The following is a 23,572-nucleotide window of genomic DNA, read 5'->3' as shown; positions in this document are numbered from 1 at the left end:
AATGGTATTTCTGTATTGAACAAGTTCACAGTAACGAGGAAATGCACTTTTTAATTTTCCATCATTTCTGTCTGTCTGTATGTATGTATGCACATCACGAGAACTGCTGAAGAGAATTTAATGAAAATTGGTATGTAAAGTCAGGAAATGAGCCACTAAAATCTAGGCTATAAATCATTTTATTCACGCTGAGTGAAATAGTAGTTTAGGAAAAAGCCTAAAATTTAATTCTCAAATATTTAGATTATTAGTGGTCCTATCGATAAATACTACATAACTAAAGTTATATAGAATTCAATTTCCGATCAGTTATGTCTTATACATTTTTACCGTACCGACTGTGATAACAGCGATATTCATTAATTTATATTTTTGTTGCTAAATCCATATCAATGCTGAGCTACGAGCAAATGGGTAAACAGAATTTAATAAAAATTGGTATGTAGAGTCGGAGAATAAGAAACTACAGTCTAGGCTATAAATAATTGTATTCACACTGGATAAAATGGTAGCTAAGGGGAAGACGCCTAAAATTTAAGGTTTAAATACCTATGTTATTGGTCCAATCGAAAAGTACTACATAACAAAAGTTATAGAGACTACAATTTCCGATCATTTGCATTTTATTCAGTTTTATTGTGCTGACTATGGTAGGAATCGTATTTCAGTGTCGGAAGAAAATTAAATGTGAAGGCCTACAATGTCGAAAGTTCATAAAATTGAACAACAATAACATTATATTAACCATTGTTTGTTGTGATGTTCTTCGTCTCCTATGCTGCCACTCGTCTCCGATAGATGGGATTACTGCTACGTATCGAAAATAACAGCCTCAGATTGACGTGATTGGTAGGAAATAGCCGGGGAGTTAGATAACTTTCTTCTTTAGCATGTTTTTCCTCTGGTTCATAAATTTTCTGATACTACTGGTACGTAACACAATGGTTCATCATAGTATTCTTGCAATTTGATCCCTACTCTAACATGCTGATTTGAATGAGCAGTATGCAAATGGAATACGGCAAGTTCATGGCTGTCTGCGGCCTGGTCATTCCAGCTCTGGAACTTTGGACCGTTAGATTGGCAGCATAGTACTGTAAATACAAAGTATGTTACAAGTGTTATTTTTTTAATATCCACCTATTCAATACAACGAGATCATTTTTAGAAATTAAATATTATTATAAAAGGTTAAGGGGCATGTTTCGCCCATATTAAGGGCATCATCAGCCTCAAACTCAAACCTGTATGGTGAAAAATCAGGATCCTGATTGTTCCTACAAGTCATAAAAAGAGGATATCAATGTAGGTGTTTGTCTAAACATAAAAATTATTAGAATGTCCTTGGTTAAAATCATAGTATCAAGCTGCATGTCATAAGTTCACACGGTTATACTTTCCACAGCGTTGAGTCAATGCGCCCAAAAACCTGTTGGGAGTAGAGCAATAAACAGCTCAATCTTTATAATGAAAACAGAAATGTGTTTCCTTGAATCTTCTTAAGTGGCTGTTCAGCTGCCTATAGACTTATTTAACTGGGTGAAGGAGTGAAAGTCGAATGTGTTAAACTCTCAGTTAACTTAACAGCCCAGATTCAAGCAGTATCTGTATCGTTAACACATATTTGAGTCACAGAGTGTTCCAAATTAAAATGTAAATACTGCAAAACTGTTTATTTAAATGATAAATCTTAATTATTGTCAGCAAAATTGCATCAGTTACATCTGAGTTCAAATGTTCAGCTTGACTATCACGTAATATTGTCCGTGAGCGTTGTCCGGATTAGCATGCAAGCACTAGATTCTGCATGGCATTCCACAGAAACTGAGCGGCAAGTCCCGGTGTTACAAGATGAATGAGAAGTTCAAAATAATCCCATGTCTTGTTCGTGATAACACGAAAATAGTTCCATTTTGCAGTTAATGTTTACCTGTCTGATAATATTGTTAATGCTCTGAGGGGAATAAGCTGAAATTTGATCATATTAATTTTTTACATAGTATTTCCCCCGCGGCTGCTCATTCCTGCCACCTGGCTGGCGAAAATTTCTGGAGAGAACACTGTATACCTATTATAGAAAGTAAGCAAACTAATGGATCTGTGCTTAAAGCTAAAAGTGATGCTTGGCAGAAAATTGGTAGTGAATTCTATGTACATAGTGACGTTAGCCAACGTACAATTCAGCAACTGAAACAACTATATGAAAATCATATCTTACGTTTCGAACTCTTTCTGGAAAAGGCCTATCATATTCCAAATATTCAAGATACAGAAGTTCTGCATCTAATGCACCTGCCATATTTTGAACTAACAGAGAATTTAACTGCTTGAACCTGGGCTGTTAAGTTAACTGAGAGTTTAACACAGATTGTTAGTCTTAACCAATGTTGATTAAATACTAATTTGGTTCACTGATAAATTATTTTAACACACAGTTAAATGTTAAGTGAGGTTGAATGAACCGGACCTAAATCTACCGACATGAGGTTGGCGTATATGACCACCTTCAAATACCACTGGACTAAGCCAGGATCAAACCTGCCCAGTTGGGGTCAGAAGGCCAGCGCCTCAACCATCCGAGCCACTCAGCTCGGCTTTCCTCAGTAGTGACTGGTTCAAGGATTAAATTCAGAAATGTTTGTATGGGCACGGCGTCACTTCCTAGCATCACAGCACGAGAAATCAAATCCTGTGTTATGATAACCAACTCAGCAAATTTAGTGACAACTGAAAAATGAAGGAATTATTCCCATGCAGAGTATTATATTTTAAGTGTTTTACATAATCTCTTTCTCTTATTTTTAATGAGGAATCTTACAGTATTCTTCCTCAACTACTAGTTCTACCCAGATCTTATGTTTCTTCTTAATGATGAATTAAATAAATAAATTATCAAAATATACACATTGGCTTAAAATATACATAGGTAAATACATTAAATATTTCTTTTTTAAATCAGTAAGACTAGAAACTTTAAGATGGTACATAGAGAATTCTTCTCCAAAGACTGAATATTATCTGCGGTGAAAAAATTAAGTACCAGTACATGAAAGGGTACGAATACCATTACGTCTGTAGTATATTTAGATAATGGGTTGCAGAACCAAAGATACAACTACTCAACCCAAAAGCTTCACTATGAAAAATGACATCAATTTGAAGTTTTATTTAATTTCTCTCCAAGTTTCCTTACTTCTTTGTTTTCATAATCACACTTGATTACCACATCAGCAATAGCGCCTTTTCCATTTTTAATTGTTTACCGAGTCAGTCATTCATTCTATAAAACTTCAGAATTCTGTAAACTGCAGCATTCTGCACGTCTCAGAAATGACACAAAATCTTCATTATAACTTAAACGGTCGATCTTAAACTTCGATACTTGATACATTCAGATGCATCAGGATATTTCGAGCTGAAACATAAAAATAATACAACAATGTAAATATAAATAAAGGGAAGGCAGATCAGATTTATAATACTATTAAATTAGGGAAGAGAAAAAATGAAAGAGAATGGAAGAATAGTTTAATACATTTATCGAGTGCTGTTAATATCTCCCAACAGTAATTCCTCCCCTCTTTACCAAATTAAAAATCTCATAATATTAAACCCAACACATCATGCTCCTTCAGCATTGTAACATTTGCACTATCTATTTTGTCAGTTAATGCCGGAAGAACATCAAAGAAAGAAAATATTATAAACGGATTGAAGCATTAGGTTAGGTCAGTAAGATTATGTTGCTTCTGGTCTAAACCAGTGGTATTTAAAGTGTGGTACGCGGGTTCGCCTCAAGGGGTACGCAAATTTATCGTAGCTTGTGTTTTCAGTGAGCCGTTCAGAAACGATTTTAGCTTGCTCATTTTCAATAAAATCTTGTTTTGATTTAATGTTTTTCTCTACCACCACACAGAGTCCCCTTTCCAAACTATTCATTCTAAAACGTGTGTCAGTTTGTACCTTCTATTGGCAAGGTATGTAAAAAAATGCTTACTTATGCTGCATTGATCTTTTTGAATTTTTTGTTTCAAAATTGACTCATTGACTTAAATTTTTTTAGTAGCGGTGTATATAGAGCAATAGTAATTGTTGCATTAATAATTATACATGTATTTATATCATTGCTAGGCAATGAAAACCTCATAATTCCACTCATTCACTGCCATCTCGATCCTCCTATACTGCCTGCTCTTTGCAAGGCTTTCTGTGAATAGGCTGCGACAAAAATTCTCCGCTAGATGGCAGGCATAGACGCACAAAGTTCTGAATGCGTTATGACGACGACAGCCTACAAAACACTATGCAGTATAGCAAAATGTTCAATGAAGCTCGCAAATTACATCAGTAATATTAAATATGATAACATTACCTGTATGAAGTCGTAGTTGACCACTTCACGTCACAATTTAAAGATTTTCCTGAACGAAGGTTTGGAGTGATACACCGGGCACCTAACATTTTGTGTTTTTGATAATGCAGTGTCGGTTAATAGAGGTCTTACGAACTTGGTTAGGATAATATCACAAACAGTTTGCTGATATTCTTTGATCTCACACTTTAACAGAACACATTCTGAAAGGGAAGAAGTAGCAAGTCATTGTATCAGGTTCATAAGTTTCAAGAACTTTCGACAGTAGGGTATAGCATCTTCAAAAAATTCCTGCAGATGCTTCATCAAAGCAGCAAAACGAGGTTTAGGGTATAAAAGTCCTCCTCTGTCCTGATGCATAATCAGTTCCATTTAATGGTGTCGGAGCTTGTTACGTAAATGTTACTTGATATATAATATTTTGAGGAAAAAGATGAAACCTCAATAACCAAATACTGATTTTCAGAAAATCCAGGCAATGTGTTAGTGATATATACCAGGCCAAGCAGAGTGCAGCGAGGCGATTCGTAGGAAAATTTACGCCAGCCAAGTCATACCGAAGGAGCGTACAACTCCCCCAACTTAAGCGATTAAGCAACACCAAGCAATTAGAATAAGTATCCAAGGCGTCAGCAGAGCAACGCAGAGATTGTTTACTGAGCCTTTTTCCCAAGAGGTATTGCTGCGTGGTAGGTGCATATAAAACCAAAAAGGGGGGGGGGGGGTAGGGAGAGATACAAAAATAATGACAACCCAAACAAATAAGTTTTAAATAACAGGTTGTATTGCAAGAGCATCAAAAGTTAACCTCTTTACAAATTAAAAAAATAATCTTTGGTATATTCATATGAAAGTAAAGATGGCAGTGAATAAACAATCATAACACTGAAGTTCAGAAAGGCAAAGGTTGGGAGACATTGAATGAAAATCCTAAAATACAGGGTGGAAATACCTAGAAATTTTATAACAACGAGAATGTAACAATTACAAGAAGTAGAAAGGTATGTCCGCAAAAACCACAAGGTGGATATGTAGAAATAAGATAACCATAGAACAACAGCCTATCCCCCTAATAAACACTATTCCACTTGAGAGAAGTAACACGCACACCGTTGCACAGGCAATGAGAAAAGGCACAATCCAACTCACAGACCACTATTATAATTATGAAAGACATATATATTCATATTAATAGTAAAAGGGGGAACGGGGGGAGAGAGAACAGATAAAGAGGAAAATACCTAAGAGGAGGAAAAAGAAATGAAGAATAAAAAAATAAAAAAAGGGGAGGATGAGGAAACAGGTAGAGATCAGGCTGCAATATCCATTTTCATATCGATGACATTTCACGCTCACTAACAACACGCAGACTAAGTTCCATATCACTTGTAAAGTTCGCCAATCCATGACTCCTTTTCCTTCACTATTAGATAGAAACCCACTAGATTTTGAAGTTTGTCCAACAAATTTCGTAGTGCCCAGAATGGGCCAAAGTTCAAAATCAATAACAATAGTAAGGCCAGAGGGGCAAGGAAGTGAAGAAAATGAAAAGCATAATAACAAGTCTGCTCACCCGGCTCAAAGAAAATACCGATGTCAAGTAGAATAGACAGGATAAAAATCAGCACGGACCAGCCGTGTGAGGAAGTTCCTGCTCCCACTGCTTTTACAAACACAATCCACACCTGATCGCCAATCGAAAGGGAGCGGCGAGTTATATAGGCGAGCAAAGCACATGCTGGAAAGTACTAGAAACAGATGATGTAATGATGTGCCAGTGAGGAAGGCGAGAGTGCAAGCAGTAGTGGACGGGGCGAGCAAGCAGACGGAACAATGGCAGAGCAGTACGATGTTTACAGCAGCGGGACGATTTAAAAAAACAAAGATTACACGGCACTTAATGACAAAGAAAACACACAAATACACATTCGCATATAAATAGATGCAGCATCATACTTCAGTAGGTAAGAAACTGGCATATCTTGGTCACTGGCCTTTTGTAAGTTCCCTTAGCAGTGCGTACAGACACCACACAAACGACTTTCAGCCCCAGAATGAACCTCCTTTATGACACTAGTCCACCAAGGAGGGGTGGAAGATTGTCCACCTTGACAAGGACATGTGTTCCCATCTGGACATTGGATTCGGAGCTGTGCCATTTGGATCGGTGTTGCAATTGAGAATCACATTACCATCGCTTCCATATTTGCTGCCGACACCACTGAACCAGTCCTCTTCCATCCTTTTCAATCTTGAGCCTGCTCTTCCCAGTTATCAATTTGGAGGGTCCGGCATACCTTGTTGACCTCCTCCTTCCAGGTGCTTCCGGGTCTCTTCGAACCAGTCGCCATTTGGACATATCTGAAGTTGAAGTAGTATGACAGTCTGGTTCAGGGAAAATAAAAGTGACTCTCCAATCAAAAAGTGTCCAGGGGTGAGAAAGGAAAATTCATCAGGGTTGTTGGGCAAGAGGATATTGGACGTGAATTTAAGCACGCTTCAATCTATGTCAAAAGGCCGTACATTTCTTCACAGGTGCGAAGTGTGTCTCCAGTGACCCTAGAGGCGATTCTTCACAGACTCGATTCCTGCTTCCCAGAGAGGAGGAATGAAATGCCAGTCAATACCTTTGCATACTTTTAAAGGGTACAATCAATGATTCCACCTTTACAATACTAATAAATTGTGTTTCATTAGGATGGCATTAACAAGTTTCGGACAAGTCCTTTCCTTCTTTTTTTATTTTTTTTATTTTTTATTTCTTCTTTTTTTACGTCACACCGTCAGATACCGCAGTCACTCTTTGCCCTGTGACGATGTATCAACCGTGTCACTGGCTATTCCCCAGCGGAGCTCTTCCTTAGTCGATAGCTACATGGGACCGGGGACTAGGAGATTTGTCCACCACCCACTTCTGGTCAAGATGATGCAGCTGTTTCCGTAGCAGAGTGGCAGCATAAGCAGCAGCAGAACATCAAGGAAAAGCAAGCATTGGCCAAGAAGAGATCCCTTATCCAGGCCAAGGCTCAGGATATCAAAGAGACCCAGATCTTACTACCAGGCCAACAAGTAATGCGACATAACCACCCAGTCAGTAATAAGACTGGAGGGTTTTGATGATGATGCTTGTTGTTTTAAGGGGCCTAACATCTAGGTCATCGGCCCCTGATGGTATGAAATGAAATAACAAAACAAAAGTTGTAAATCATCCACTGACCAAAAAAAACAAAATGGCATGAAGAAAGAATGGATGGATGGATGGATGGATGGATGGATGGATGGATGGATGGATGGATGGATGGATGGATGGATGGATGGATGGATGGATGGATGGATGGATGGATGGATGGATGGATGGATGGATGGATGGATGGATGGATGGATGGATGGATGGATGGATGGATGGATGGATGGATGGATGGATGGATGGATGGATGGATGGATGGATGGATGGATGGATGGATGGATGGATGGATGGATGGATGGATGGATGGATGGATGGATGGATGGATGGATGGATGGATGGATGGATGGATGGATGGATGGATGGATGGATGGATGGATGGATGGATGGATGGATGGATGGATGGATGGATGGATGGATGGATGGATGGATGGATGGATGGATGGATGGATGGATGGATGGATGGATGGATGGATGGATGGATGGATGGATGGATGGATGGATGGATGGATGGATGGATGGATGGATGGATGGATGGATGGATGGATGGATGGATGGATGGATGGATGGATGGATGGATGGATGGATGGATGGATGGATGGATGGATGGATGGATGGATGGATGGATGGATGGATGGATGGATGGATGGATGGATGGATGGATGGATGGATGGATGGATGGATGGATGGATGGATGGATGGATGGATGGATGGATGGATGGATGGATGGATGGATGGATGGATGGATGGATGGATGGATGGATGGATGGATGGATGGATGGATGGATGGATGGATGGATGGATGGATGGATGGATGGATGGATGGATGGATGGATGGATGGATGGATGGATGGATGGATGGATGGATGGATGGATGGATGGATGGATGGATGGATGGATGGATGGATGGATGGATGGATGGATGGATGGATGGATGGATGGATGGATGGATGGATGGATGGATGGATGGATGGATGGATGGATGGATGGATGGATGGATGGATGGATGGATGGATGGATGGATGGATGGATGGATGGATGGATGGATGGATGGATGGATGGATGGATGGATGGATGGATGGATGGATGGATGGATGGATGGATGGATGGATGGATGGATGGATGGATGGATGGATGGATGGATGGATGGATGGATGGATGGATGGATGGATGGATGGATGGATGGATGGATGGATGGATGGATGGATGGATGGATGGATGGATGGATGGATGGATGGATGGATGGATGGATGGATGGATGGATGGATGGATGGATGGATGGATGGATGGATGGATGGATGGATGGATGGATGGATGGATGGATGGATGGATGGATGGATGGATGGATGGATGGATGGATGGATGGATGGATGGATGGATGGATGGATGGATGGATGGATGGATGGATGGATGGATGGATGGATGGATGGATGGATGGATGGATGGATGGATGGATGGATGGATGGATGGATGGATGGATGGATGGATGGATGGATGGATGGATGGATGGATGGATGGATGGATGGATGGATGGATGGATGGATGGATGGATGGATGGATGGATGGATGGATGGATGGATGGATGGATGGATGGATGGATGGATGGATGGATGGATGGATGGATGGATGGATGGATGGATGGATGGATGGATGGATGGATGGATGGATGGATGGATGGATGGACATGAACCCAAAACAATCAGTGGATCCTACTCAAAAACTGCCATACAGAAACAGCATTACCGACCAAGGGGCTACTTCTAAAGCACAATCCTGATGATGATGATGATGATGATGTTGTTTAAAGGGGACTAACATCTGAGGTCATCGGCCCCTATCTTAACCCATATCTGCCCAAATTATTTTTCTGTGGAACATTGCGATATATTTCGTATGTACAGTTGTTTGTAACCTAAATGAAAAGGTTATGATGATTTTAGGTTTCATTAACATATTTCCGCGGAGATTTACCGTGTCTACATGTTGACAGTGAGCATGGACGGGTAGGATGAAAGACATGTTCAATAAAGGAACTTTTCTTTAAGCTCATATGAAGGTAATAATTAATCACTAAGTAAATATTAGTCACACAAGTATTGAATAAGCACAAAATATTACAAAACATATGATTCACGAGGAACAGTTTTGTCTCAATTTAAAATACACACTGTTTCGAAACAAAAGGACAATATTCGCATTTTTGCAGTACTTTTTATACACACAATACCAAATTTTGAGCAAGTATAATCACTCTGAAAATAGCAAAAAAGGAAAACGAGTAGAACTTCAAAACAGTTTAGTCTGTGTTTTGAGGTTACATTCTGCTTTTCGTCATCCAGTCTGGTTTAGCCCGAGTGAAATGCCTCGAAGAAAAGGTCGTGGCATCCAACGTTACATTTTTTGCACTTTTTCCTGGCAGCTTTACCACACTGAGCGCACCACACTTGCTTCTCTTGTTTCGACGTAGTGGGATACCCCATCGAAATGCACTTCTGGTAAAACGTGTGGAGATACTTTCGTACTCGGTCTTCCTGCGTTAGGACGCGTAGCAGCTCAATATCGGATATATGCCCTAACGATGTAGGCTAAAGAAGGTCTAAATTTTACTCTTTGCCCTTTGGGGTCAAACAGTAAAATTCACTTATTTTTGTACACACTAGTTCAGCACCAGCCCGGAGTTGATTACCGGAGAGTCTGTTTATATCTCCACATGACTCATCATCATCGCTATCCCCGTCACTATGGAAAGCATTTTCAGGTAATTCTATGTATATATTAGCTTCTAGGATGTCTTATGATTCCTCCAGGATGCTTAAGATCTGCTCGATGGTCAATCTGAGAAGAATAAATTAAAATTCTATATCAGTACTGAGGCAATCCCATTCGCACCGACGTGGAAATTTTGTGCTCTGCTAGACAAAAGCAACTATAAATCAGCTCTAAATTAATTCAAAATCTGTTAAAGGCATGTTTCGTTATTACGTTTAACATAACAGTCCGATCTTACTTCAACTGTAACAATATTATAAGAAAATATTACTCAACGCGACGGAAGCGTCATCCTCTGGAGTATATACGGAATGATATTTCATACGCAGCCACGCGATAAGGCGCAAAACCGAGTGTTTCTTATTTTTGGGCTGTGCAGTAAGTATCAAACAATGAACTGTAAACAATGCACCTCAAAAATATTCTTCCGGTTTACCAATATAAGATCTACAATATTCCGATATTAACGTCGACAAATGTCGACAGTGGGCACATATGGGTTAATGTTGGTTACTAGTCGCCCATTTCTTACAGTTCCCCCAGTACCCTGAAAACTGCATGTCGCTTTAAGCAGGGGTCACCCTAGCCTTTTCTGCAGTTGATCAGATAGTATATAGTATAGTACAGTATATAGTATATTTCCAACAGGAACATAACTGAGTAGTATAGTCCCGACTTCTCACCGAGGGGGTCAGAGGATAAATTCCAGCCAATACATGTGTAATTTTTTAAATGAAAAGTCACATCCTAGTGGTTCAGATTCCACATGAACTGGAGATCGTGTGCTTATGATCATGATGTCAACAGTCACATAAAGCCAACAAGCTTGCTTATGTACTATTTTCTGCACCTAGCATTAGTTTTCGCTATGAAGCCAGAGGTGTAATTATTTTCTAAAATAAAATTTTGGGACATTGTGCTCTCTAGTTAAAATGCATTCCAAATAAATGGCCAGACCTGCACACACAACATATTTATCACAACCTACTGACAAAGTTCTTCATCATTCTTGTGTTCATTCCACTGTATAGGGAGCATTCAGATGGAATAAAGAGACTTTGTTTTTGTTCTCTATTCATGTATCAGCCCTCCATGCTTATGGAACCTGTCTTAAAGTTTTATTGTGCAATCTACAGAACTATGACTGACGTTCTGATTGAAAAAGGCATTCTATCACTTGAAATATTGCACAGGAAATGTATATGTCTGGAGTGTACTGATCAATGCAAAATCACATTTATGTTAATTACTGCCCAGTATCTACATCTGAGGCTCGTATTATTCTTGAAAGCAACTTCCTCAATAATCCCTCTGTTGACCTGCTGAGCCTAACACAGAGGGAGATTTTCTTTCAGGGTTTTCTACACTTGAGGAGGAACAGCATGGATTCAGACCTCACAGATCAACTATAGACCTCATTTCTGCCAACAGAATGCTCTATGAATGCTCTTATAACTGTTTCTCTGGACATCGAGAAAGCATATGACCATGTACCACACAGGCATATATGGGAATGTTGAGACATAAGAAAGTGCTCGATGATATTATAGCACAATTATATGATTATATAATGAAACAAAAGAGTTATGTCCAGGTCCAGGATGGAAGGTCAGGTTGGTTCGAAACGAAGAGTGGAGTCCAGCAAGGCAGCTGTCTTTTACTACTCCTCTTCATAATCAAAATGGATGAAGTTTTAAAAAGGATCCAGCAACTAATGCCTTGGTTTTTGCTGATGATGTAATGGTATGGGGTGAGACAGAAGCACAAGAACAAGCTGAACTAGATCTTTGGCATGAAGCTTTTACAACCTTAGGTCTTAAAATCAGCAAAACAAAGACAGTTGGCTTGGTGATTAGTAGAAACTCTCTTAACTGTTCATCCAAGAATTGGAGATGAGGAGACAGACACTGCATACAATTTCCAGTACTTAGGTAGTGTTCTGTCCTCAGACAATACCATACATCACGAGATTAGCAACAGAATACAGAAAGCTTCCACATTCTATCAAGCTGTACGTCAAATACTTTCGGATGAAACATTTCTGTTAATTTCCAAGATCAGCTTGTACAAAATATATCTGGTACCTATACTGACGTATGGTCTGGAAGCAAAACACTTCTGGATCAACAAAGAGTCGCCTACAGGCAACAGAAATGAAGTTCCTCCATTCTTGTCTACAAAAAACAAAAATGGATAAAATAAGGAATGTGGATATCTGACAACAGCTTGGATTGGAAAGAAGCTTGCTGGAGAGCCTCGAAGTGAAGAGATTGCAATGGTATGGTCATATGAAAAGGATGGATCCCCATAGGACTCCTCTGGGGAGAAGCAGATTTTCAAGGACCTTGAAATCAGATATGTAAACTGGCATCGCAAATATGAACATCATCTGTGGATGAACAGGCCAAACTGGAGGAGGCTCGGAGCAAAGAAATGATGATGATGGTGATGACTGCCTAGTAACTAAATTTCAGATCTCAAAAAGGTCAGTTTCTTTATCCTGTCAAAGGTGAGCATACACAGCAAACAATGAAGGTAGAAAACTAAGAGACTAAAATATAATAAATAATTATGGATCTTGTTACCTTGGAAATACGTGGTGTCTGTATTGTTGTCCGGCTGAGGAATAAAAGGAACAGACATACTCTGCATGTCATCCCACTTCAATGATTTGAAAAATTCCATATTCTTTACATCATTCGCAGAAGCTCTCTGTTTCGGATCCAAGACTAGCAGAGCACTAATGGCATCATGTGCTGATTTTGATAACTCTTCTTCTTCTTGAGGCCATGGAATGTCTGAGAGGCAAAATGAATGAATAAATAAATAAATAAATAAATAAATAAATAAATAAATAAATAAATAAATAAATAAATATGGTGTGTGTGTGTATATATATATATATATATATATATATATTGTTTCCCCATCTAAACAAAAACTTCAGTCTACTTATTTGCAAGATACAAATAATCATGTCCAAAATAAATTCATGTTTCACTTCCCAGCCAAAGCGAATGCTTATATAATACAATTACTGACTGACCAACAAAGTTATTAATTTACAATGATATAACAATTTGAGTTTAACATTACTACCTATATATATATATATATATATAGGTACATATTTATATGAGATAAATGCAATAGAAGACTTACCTCTTTTTAAAATATTATTAAAAACAGCCTGGGGTGTTTCATCATTAAAAGGAGGAATGCCTGTCATAAATTCAAAAAGGCACACTCCCAATGCCCACCAATCAACTGCAGGACCTGGTAAAATAAAGAATTATTTCATAACTGAACTTTGAAGGAAATCTTGATCAAGTAAAGTTGCCATAATTCCTCATACAAAATATCTTCTGAATGTTATCAAAGATTCGGAAACTGAACAGATTATTTCCAAAATGTCGTAAAACCAAAATCATAATTTTTATTTTTTGCTTTCATAAATTAATTTATAGGTTCTCTCATCGTATAGCAAAGGTTTAAATCTCAATACACCTTATATCCCATGTTAATAGAGATCTGAAAACTACCGGTATGTTTATTTGCAATGTGTCTTATATCTGTTTTGAACAAGCCACTGACTTAGACTATAACCATATTTTTGGAGAAGTTGACACTGTACATGTTCTTGGTGGGACTGACATCTCTACACATGGAAAACCTCAGCTAGGGTACATATTAAATCACAATTGGATTTTAATATCTCAGAGTTGAAATCTATACAGATAAATGCAAAACAAGTGTTCTGCTATACACATTTTCAGGGCTGTCAGGATATTTTCATGCATTGGTGAAGAGGGGTAAAAAATGGTCAACTCTCAAGCCCAGACAAGAACAGTTCTTCAGTGAAACAGAAGAAGAAAAAAGACAGAAAAACACTTCCAAATAAACTCAGCATAATAGAGGACTATCCTGCAATGTTGTTTTTATCAGCATCTGTTTGTTCTATCTAGCAATATTCATAATGGTATTGATAGTGATGATTGAAGATGATGTAATTGACTCCATGTTATGAATATTACTTTCAAATGTATTTTTCTCATGTATGTACTCTAATAACTGGTGTACTTTCTTTATGATCAATATTTGAAGTGTAGGTAGACACTGTTGTGTTTAAACCATTTAAATGTTCATAAATGCCACTCAAAATATGTCAATTAACGATTTAGTACCAAAACAGCCTAACTCCAACTTATACAAGATAATTACCACCATTTCCACTGATAAGAGATTTTTAAAATACAGTGTCAGAATGTGTATAGCAGTAATGAATGAAACTACATAATCATAATCATATCTGAATTTAATTATAAGAAAATAAAAAATCATGATTTATGAAGTTTTGCATTTAATGGATTTATGTTACTTGGAAATAACCCCTTCAATTCAACATCAGCTGTTGAATTTTAAATCATATACTATTATTTTTTCTATCTGTCTGAACTCATTTGTCTCTCAATGATTGTATTTGATGTTATACACACTCAAACTGTAAAGTTATTCATTCCTGAGGATAAAGAACTGAAATGATACTTTCAACCTTTGAGGAAGAGAGGCCCCAGTGAGTCATCAATACCCACATACACAACTGCTATAAATGCAGGCTACTTGATTTACCCATCTCAGATACAGAGTTTAAAAAAATATATAGATACAGTATATAATATATATATATATCTGTGAGGTTCTTCTGTCTGTGAAAACTAATTCAGTAAAACATAAATTTAGGCATACCTTATTCTTCTCCATAATTATATTTACATTAAATCTGTCCTCAGAAAGTGGCTAAAAATCCAGAAGAATGTTTGGATCCTCAGCGCTCCAACCTTATAGAGCATTGATCTAACAAATTTCTATTGCCATAAAAAAATTTAAAATAATTCTTCAATTACTAACCTCATCCAGTATTGGAATATACCTCAGATTTTGAAGTCCTCCACTTTCACAGGCCTCCTCTATTATCCCTTCTAATCCCTTCTAATACCGAAATCTGCAAGATATATATATATTTTTTTTTTTGCTAGAGGCTTTACGTCGCACCAACACAGATAGATCTTATGGCGACAATGGGAGAGGAAAGACCTAGGAGTTGGAAGGAAGCGGCTGTGACTTTATCAGCATTTGCCTGGTGTGAAAATGGAAAACCACGGAAAACCATCTTCAGAGCTGCCGACAGTGGGATTCGAACCCACTATCTCCTGGATGCAAGCTCACAGCCGCACGCCCCAAACCGCATGGCCAACTTGCCCAGTGCAAGATTATCATCACTTACAATGGCAGTCTTTGCACAACTTACATCCTTCAATTGACGATTCAAAGGATTGTCCTAATATCTTTAACACTGAAATCTGACTAATTAATGCAAGACAGGTCGATAACCTTACGCACAGTTTTCCATTACCTTTATCATAAAAATAATGCACAGGAGAGTTTTCCACCTATTCAATACTAAATTGTATTATGTTATTTACATTACATGGGACAAGTCTCAACCCTACTCGGGGTCATCATCAGCCATATTAAACATACACAATATTTGGCAAAATCCTAAAACATGTTTCTAAGCAGTAAGAATCTTATGAATATATAATTTACAATATGAAGTGTGGTTGAATTAGGCAAGGGCTATGGCACTCAAAATGTTGCAAATGAAAATGAAATATTACGTGTGACGTAGGTGAGTAATAAAAGTACACTAAACATGCTAAAGGGTCTGGAATAAAAGTACAAATGAGGTGCTCGGTGCTGTAGGTAAAACCTACATAATCATATCTGAACTTAATTATATGAAAATAAAAAAATCATGATTTATGAAGTTTTGCATTTAATGGATTTACGTTACTTTGGGAGTAACCCCTTCAATTCAACATCAGCCGTTGCATTTTAAATCATATACTACTATTTTTTCTAGCTGTCTGAACAGGTAAAACCTACAACACAGAGCACCTCATTTGTACTTTTATTCCAGACTCTTTAGCATGTTTAGTGTACTTTTATTACTCACCTATGCCATACGTAATATTTCATTTTCGTTTGCAATATTTTGAGCACCATAGCCCTTGCCTAATTCAACCACACTTCATATTGTAAATTATATATTCATAAGATTCTTACTGCTTAGAAACATGTTTTAGAATTTCGCAAAATATTGTGTATGTTTAATATGGCTGATGATGACCCCGAGTAGCATTGAAACTAGTCCCATGTAATGTAAATAACACTGTAAATACAACTTAGTATTGAATATAAGGAAAACTCTCATGTGCATTATTTATATTTTATCTCAGTTCAATAAACTGACCAACAACATGAATTTCATAACACTTGATTACCTTTATCAACAATTTAAAAAACTTCTACTAGTATCTTCTTTAACAGTGAAATCTACTGAAGTACCCTGCAATTATAGCCTTCTGTTCAATTAAATTTTATTACATCAATTGACCATTTTCTTTCTTTTCTTCTTTTCATTGTCATATGATGTGAACTTTTCCAAAGATATATTGTGACCGTATGCTGTGTCAGCTGGTTGAATATGGGGCAGTATGTCATGAGTCTAGTTCTTTGCTGGCATGGCACGCGCTTGTCCTTGAGCAAGGCGGCGAGCTGTTTCCAACCTGAAGGGAGAGTTCTAGCTGGTTTGGAAAATAAAAATAGAAATAAAAGTGGAAGAGAGAAGAAAATACCTAGAATATGTTCGCGTGCAGTCGTACCGGATTAAAAGCAAAGGAAATATTTTTAATATCTTCGACGGTGTGATATTGTAGTTATGAAGATGTATAAAAGTGAACTGACTGGACAGTGTTAATGATATCACGTGTGAATTGTAATAATTAGTAACTGAATTTATATTTAATTTGAATGGTATACTGGCAGAAAGTAATGTGAAGTTAATTAAAGAAACTGATAAGAATTCAGTACTTGAACTGACTCGTACTTCCTACGATGCGTGGAGTACTACGTTACTTAAAACGAGTCATACGTACGCACGTTCTCACTTCGCCTCACTTCTAACTGCTCCTCACTTCAGCTTATTTCGTCGCAGAACGTCAGTGGAGATACAGCCATCGCCAGGGATAGTGGACGCATTCCAGAGTTCAGCTCATACTTAAATTGTACTAGCCTACGACTACAATAAGTGTTCAACCAACAGACGTCGAAAAGATACAGATAACTAATAAAAGTACGTGTTTTCTATAACAATTTGCAGGATTGTGCTCAGGATTTTTTTCTAATTTATTCTGTACAAGTTTCAGCAAAATCATCGGGAAGTGTAAAGTGGAAGAGGACCTCTACAGCATTCATCACAAGAAGATGGGAGTTCGTACCGGAGCCTACACATATTCCATCATGAATTTCTAAGTCAACGGACCAGCGCCAACAGCGGAGAAATGCAAGGATTTCAACCCTAGAATGTTTGATTGAGGACCCCAGGAGCTCAACATGAAGACTACAGTATAAGTCGACTACGTCTTATTTATATCTGTTCTTTGTAGCACTTTAGTTCTATTTCTTTCTTTGGTGTGGTCTTATAGTCTTGTAGATGATTTACTTTCATGACATTTTACTAATTGTTCCCTAATATGTGAGATAGGACTTGGAATTTAATTTGTGTACTTGTTCAGATTCTTGACTAAGTGTTCCTGCGTTCGGAAATGATAGATCAGTTGAAGTTATCCATGTGTTATCGTAACCATCCTTTCTTATTTAACGAATTCCATTGTATTAGTGAGTTAATCTGTGTCGTAGGAATTCATCAAGGTAATATTTTCCCAATATTTTTTCGATATTCCGCGATATTTGGACTTACATTTGTGCCTCGTGGTAATTGTAGTATGTCGTCAGGATATTTTATTTATTTATTTATTTATTTATTTATTTATTTATTCACGAAGCACAAGATACAGCTACACTGAGCAAATTTCACTTGCACTGTCAATAGACTATTTAACAAACATAAGTAAGTAAACTCGTGTCCTCATCCAGAGGTTGTGCAGCTCTTTTCAGGCACACCCCCATTGGAGGTGAGCTGCATGTACCATTTCAAACACATACCAGCCCTCCTGCCATTCTTAAATTTCTGGCAGTACCGGGAATCGAACCCAGGCCCCCGAGGACGGCAGCTAATAACACTAACCGTTACGTTACGGAGGCGGACTTAACAAACATAAACTTTCATAATAAAATATAACAAACATAATAAAATATAACAAGATCAGGTACGCATCCTACTAATAACGGACCAAATCGAAAACCATGAGAATGTCCATGTTCATAGCCAAGTTGTCGTGGGTCAAGATGGCGGTATAATCCCTTCACATCAACTTATCTTTACGATACTATTTACACACCTCTCGAATACACTTTTATTTGATGCTATATCAAGCTCTTGTCTCCTATTAATATTGTTAAAGAGTGTTGGGAGGCGGATTAGGAAAGATCGTTGAAGTATTGAGTGCTGAGTGTGGGGAAGGTGGAGAAGGTCTTTGGTTCTGGTGGAGCGGGAAGGAACGCGGAGAGAGAAGAGAGAAACAAGATGTTCTGAGCGGTAATGTCCATTTAAGATCTCGTGGAGGAAACTCAGGTCAGCTACCTGTCGCCTGATGTGCAGCGGTGACACATGAATTGCCATTAATACCTGCAGCGTAGACAGATTTCTGAGCTTGGGGTTTCTGTTCCTTACAATTGCAGCAAAGAAGGACACTGCTCTGTCTAACTGCTTAGTATTGGAGGGGGCGGCTGTTGACCAAATCGGAGGGCAGTAGTTTAAGAGAGGTTGAACGATCGTGAGGAAGAAGTGCCGAAGAGCAATGGGGTCAGAAATATCTGTGAAGCGATAGAGAATGCCTAGAAATTTCATAGCCTTGGTTGTATATGTTTCTATATGGGTCTTAAATTGTAATTTTGTATGGAATATTACACCTAGGTCACACTGTTGCGTAACCACGGTGATGGGCTTGTCGAGTAGGTAATATGATTAAAAATAGGAAAGAATTTCCACCAATCAATACTTGTTTATTGCTTATATTAAGCTACAGGACCGGTTTCGACCCCATATACAAGGTCATCTTCAGCTGAACCATGAATACATATTTATATGATGAAGCTTTGATTAAATTGCATTGTCAAAGGAATGTCATATGATGATGTGCATTTAATCACATACAAATGGGGCATGTCTTAACGTGAATTGTCAGTATGTACAAAATTGCAACTGTATGTCTAAAATATTATGTTGAGGTCCTAAAATTAGTGTATAAAACATATCTTCAATTAAACTAACATATATATATGTACAGGATAAAATACAATATATAAAAAACATTTCGTGCACATGAACATTCGTATCTTGCTTGTTGGTCAATTCATCAACTCTCGTATTTAAGTCCCATTTACAGTTGTACACTCAGCTGCTGTTCTTGGAGTTTAAAAGATATGGTTGTAAAATTGCATGAGTAAAAGATTTAGTCTTCATGTGGGATAAAACACTTTCCAATTTAAAAAAAAAAAAAAGTTGCCAGATGTACGGATAAAATTCGGTTAAAATATGTTCAGCTCTGCTATGTATGTTGCCTTATGTTATAATGAAATCTTGTTGTCCTGTGGCGTCCGTAAAATTGGGTTCAAAGTAATGGCTCCTTTCCCATTTGTAGCTGTGCAATGGTGTTATGTTTATCTGTGGAAGATAAGATTGAGCTGTGAGAGATATATGTTGGAGGAATGTCTAAAGGTTATGTGTGTAAATTTGAATATGTACTTACTATTGTTGGTGTAGCCGAGTTGCGTTTGACGTGCGAGCTTCTAGTGTACTACTTCGTGTTCTTCTTGGGTTCATACTAGCTGCTGTGAGGGAAAGGGAAGGAGGGGTAGGGAGAGTAGTTGTTGTGGGGATAGGGGTGGATCTGGGTGTGTTGTTTGATGTTTTTCTATTACGTGTCGCGTTCTGTTTGTCAATTAACTTAAGGTAAGAGTTTTTTAGAGCGGGGATAACTGTATTGAAGATGATGATAGTTTTTTCTGTGATTTCATTTATGTTGTAATTTGGATTGGTGTACTGATCTAGAGTAATGTAAAATTCTTCTGTTATGTTGAGCAGGGGGCCTTTGGGGTTTATGTTTAGGATTTGCACATCGTTATCGATGTTTGTAAAACTGTGTTTATAGTCTGCGACATGTTGTCCTATTGAGGAAAAATGATTGTGTTTTACCGCATTTATGTGTTCGTTATATCAGGTTAGGAAGTTTCTACCGGTGCGTCCGACATAGCTTGTCTCGCAATTATTACATTTGATACGGTATAGCCCTGAGTGGTTGTATTTGTTGTTGCTATTGATTGTTCTGACGTTGTGTATGATGTTGGTACTATTGTGTGTAGTTCTGAAAGCTATTCTTAGGTTATGTTTTTTAAAAATGTTGGTTATGGGGTATATGTGTGCATTATTGAAGATGAATAGTGCGTAATCTTTCTTGGATTCGTCTACTTTTGTTAGTTAGGTTTTGGGTTGGGATTTTATTTTGTGAATGATTTTGTTAACCATTTCTTTCTTGTATCCATTGTTCTTAGCTATGTCATGAATTAGTTGTAATTCTTTGTTTAGATCTTCTTTTGTTAACGGTATATTGAATGCTCTGTATCATGCTATAGTAGGCTGCTCTTTTGTGTGTATTGGGGTGAACGGAATCCATTTTAATTGTATTTGAGGTTTGCGTGGGTTTTCTGTATATTCTGTAAGAAAGGTGGTCATGTCTAGTTGTCGTTATGTCCAGGTAGTTCAGATTGCGATTGTTTTCGGTTTCCATGGTAAATTTTATATGGGAATCTATTGTGTTGAGTTTATCTAATATATCAGTTTCATTTGTGGACCTATTATCGATGATGACAAAAATGTCATCAACAAATCTGCACCAAAAAAATATATTGTCTATTTTGTTGATGTATGTGTGCTCTAAATAGTCTATGTAAATTTTGGCGATTATACCAGAAGCGGGAGATCCCATCGGTAAACCCTGTTGCTGATAGATAGTATCATGAAATTTACAGTAGTTGTTACTAATGGCAAAATTAAGTAATTTAATGAACTCTTCTATTTCTAAAGTGCTTAGATTGCTGTGGCTTTTTAGGTTAGATTCAATGATTTCTATTGTTTGTTTTGTGGGAATGTTCGGGTACATGTTTACTATGTCAAATGATGCGAGATTATGATATGGTTCAATCTTTAATCCTTTTGTTTTATTACAAAAATCTATTGAGTTCCGTACTGTTTTTTTAGCTAAGAATACGTAGTGCTTTTTGAGAAATCTTTGAATAAATTGCGAGAGTTTATAGGTTGGGCTTGCTCTGTAGTTAATAATAGGTCTCATTGGAATATGTTCTTTATGTATCTTAGGATAAGCTTTAGCAGTGGGTATTTGAGGATTCATTACTATAAGTTTAGAGGATTCTACTTCTGTTAAAAGAAAGTGTGTATTTTTTAATAAGATTTTGAGGTTCCTTTGTATGTTATTAGTAGGATCTTTGCGTTTGATAAGGAAAGTGTTATCTTGAAAACATTCTTTGGTTTTTAATATGTATTGGTCTTTGTCGATAATAACTGTGGTATTGCCTTTGTCGGCTTTCGTTATCAGTAGATTATTCTGTTTTATTTTATCTTTGAGTTTATTTATGTGTTCTTTATTAGTAGAGTTATTGTTTTGGGAGTTACTGTGAATTTTGTCGATATGTTGTGGGAGCCTTTTTTTAATAAATTTTTTTGAAAATTGGAAAGTGTTTTATCCCACATGAAGACTAAATCTTTTACTCATGCAATTTTACAACCATATCTTTTAAACTGCAAGAACAGCAGCTGAGTGTACAACTGTAAATGGGACTTAAATACGAGAGTTGATGAATTGACCAACAAGCAAGATACGAATGTTCATGTGCACGAAATGTTTTTTAAATATTGTATTTTATCCTGTACATATATATATATACAAGTTATTTTAAGTGAAGATATGTTTTATACACTAATTTTAGGACCTCAACATAATATTTTAGACATACAGTTGCAATTTTGTACATACTGACATATATGCCAATTCACGTTAAGACATGCCCCATTTGTATGTGACTAAATGCACATCATCATATGACATTCCTTTGACAATGCACTTTAATCAAAGCTTCATCATATAAATATGTATTCATGGTTCAGCTGAAGATGACCTTGTATATGGGGTCGAAACCGGTCCTGTAGCTTAATATAAGCAATAAACAAGTATTGATTGGTAGAAATTCTTTCCTATTTTCAATTGTGTAATTCGTCAATACGGAAATGAAGATTATAGATTACGATACCGTAGCCAACCAGGCAAAACAGAAAGCATATAGATTTCGAAACTTAAAGATCAAACTAACGAACGCGATTAAAAGCACTGATTTTCTGAGGGAATGTCTAAAGAATGACTTAACACCTAAATTCTTGAGAAGATATAACAATAAACACAGACACACCATACAAACTCGTAATACGCAAGAAAGAACAAACAAAATCTGGCTGAAAGAAGAAATAAAGTTTTTATACCGTAAAAAACAACATCTCAACAACGAACTATACCGAATACATTTAAAGGCATCTAACGAGTTACCACACAGCTATTGGGATGATTTTCAGCAGATCACGGCAGAAAAAATAAGGAACTTAGCTATGAACAAACTGAATACACTAAATAAGAAATTAGAAGCACTTAAACAACCATCCAAACCGAACCCAAAAACCGAAACTCCGAACACTAACTCTCCAACTTTTCCTAACAAAATCACTGAACACAAATTTCACCCACCCGTAAAAAATCTCACAAATACGACTTTCAACGAAATGGAAACTGTTATCTTGAGCAAGGGACCCAAGCACAATTGGGGTAACACATTAACCTTCCAGAACATTACAACCACTATCACCGAAATAGAAAACGCCGTACAGAAAATCCCACACGAGCTACGAGATGAAGTCAGATATGATATTAAAAAAAGGCTCCCACAATATATCGACAAAATTCACAGTAACTCCCAAAACAATAACTCTACTAATAAAGAACACATAAATAAACTCAAAGATAAAATAAAACAGAATAATCTACTGATAACGAAAGCCGACAAAGGCAATACCACAGTTATTATCGACAAAGACCAATACATATTAAAAACCAAAGAATGTTTTCAAGATAACACTTTCCTTATCAAACGCAAAGATCCTA

At 37.2% G+C, this 23,572-nt stretch overlaps 1 protein-coding gene across 2 annotated transcripts in view; it reads right to left on the bottom strand.

Annotated features, from left to right (window-relative positions):
• Positions 1–2,401: 2,401 nt before the first annotated feature.
• The window catches only part of gwl (serine/threonine-protein kinase greatwall), a 221,217-nt gene continuing 200,046 nt past the window's right edge, over positions 2,402–23,572 (bottom strand). For both annotated transcript variants that reach the window (XM_068227454.1, XM_067146201.2), the window contains exons 11-13: positions 13,488–13,601; positions 12,911–13,123; positions 2,402–3,415 (exon numbers count right to left, since the gene is read on the bottom strand). In XM_068227454.1, the coding sequence (XP_068083555.1) occupies positions 3,369–3,415; positions 12,911–13,123; positions 13,488–13,601 (374 nt within the window). In that variant the 3' untranslated portion in view covers positions 2,402–3,368. The remainder of the gene's footprint in view (positions 3,416–12,910; positions 13,124–13,487; positions 13,602–23,572) is intronic.

The sequence above is a fragment of the Anabrus simplex genome, chromosome 4, assembly GCF_040414725.1.
Source record: "Anabrus simplex isolate iqAnaSimp1 chromosome 4, ASM4041472v1, whole genome shotgun sequence".
Taxonomy (NCBI): Eukaryota; Metazoa; Arthropoda; class Insecta; order Orthoptera; family Tettigoniidae; genus Anabrus; species Anabrus simplex.
This window is presented reverse-complemented; position numbering and strand designations above follow the sequence as displayed.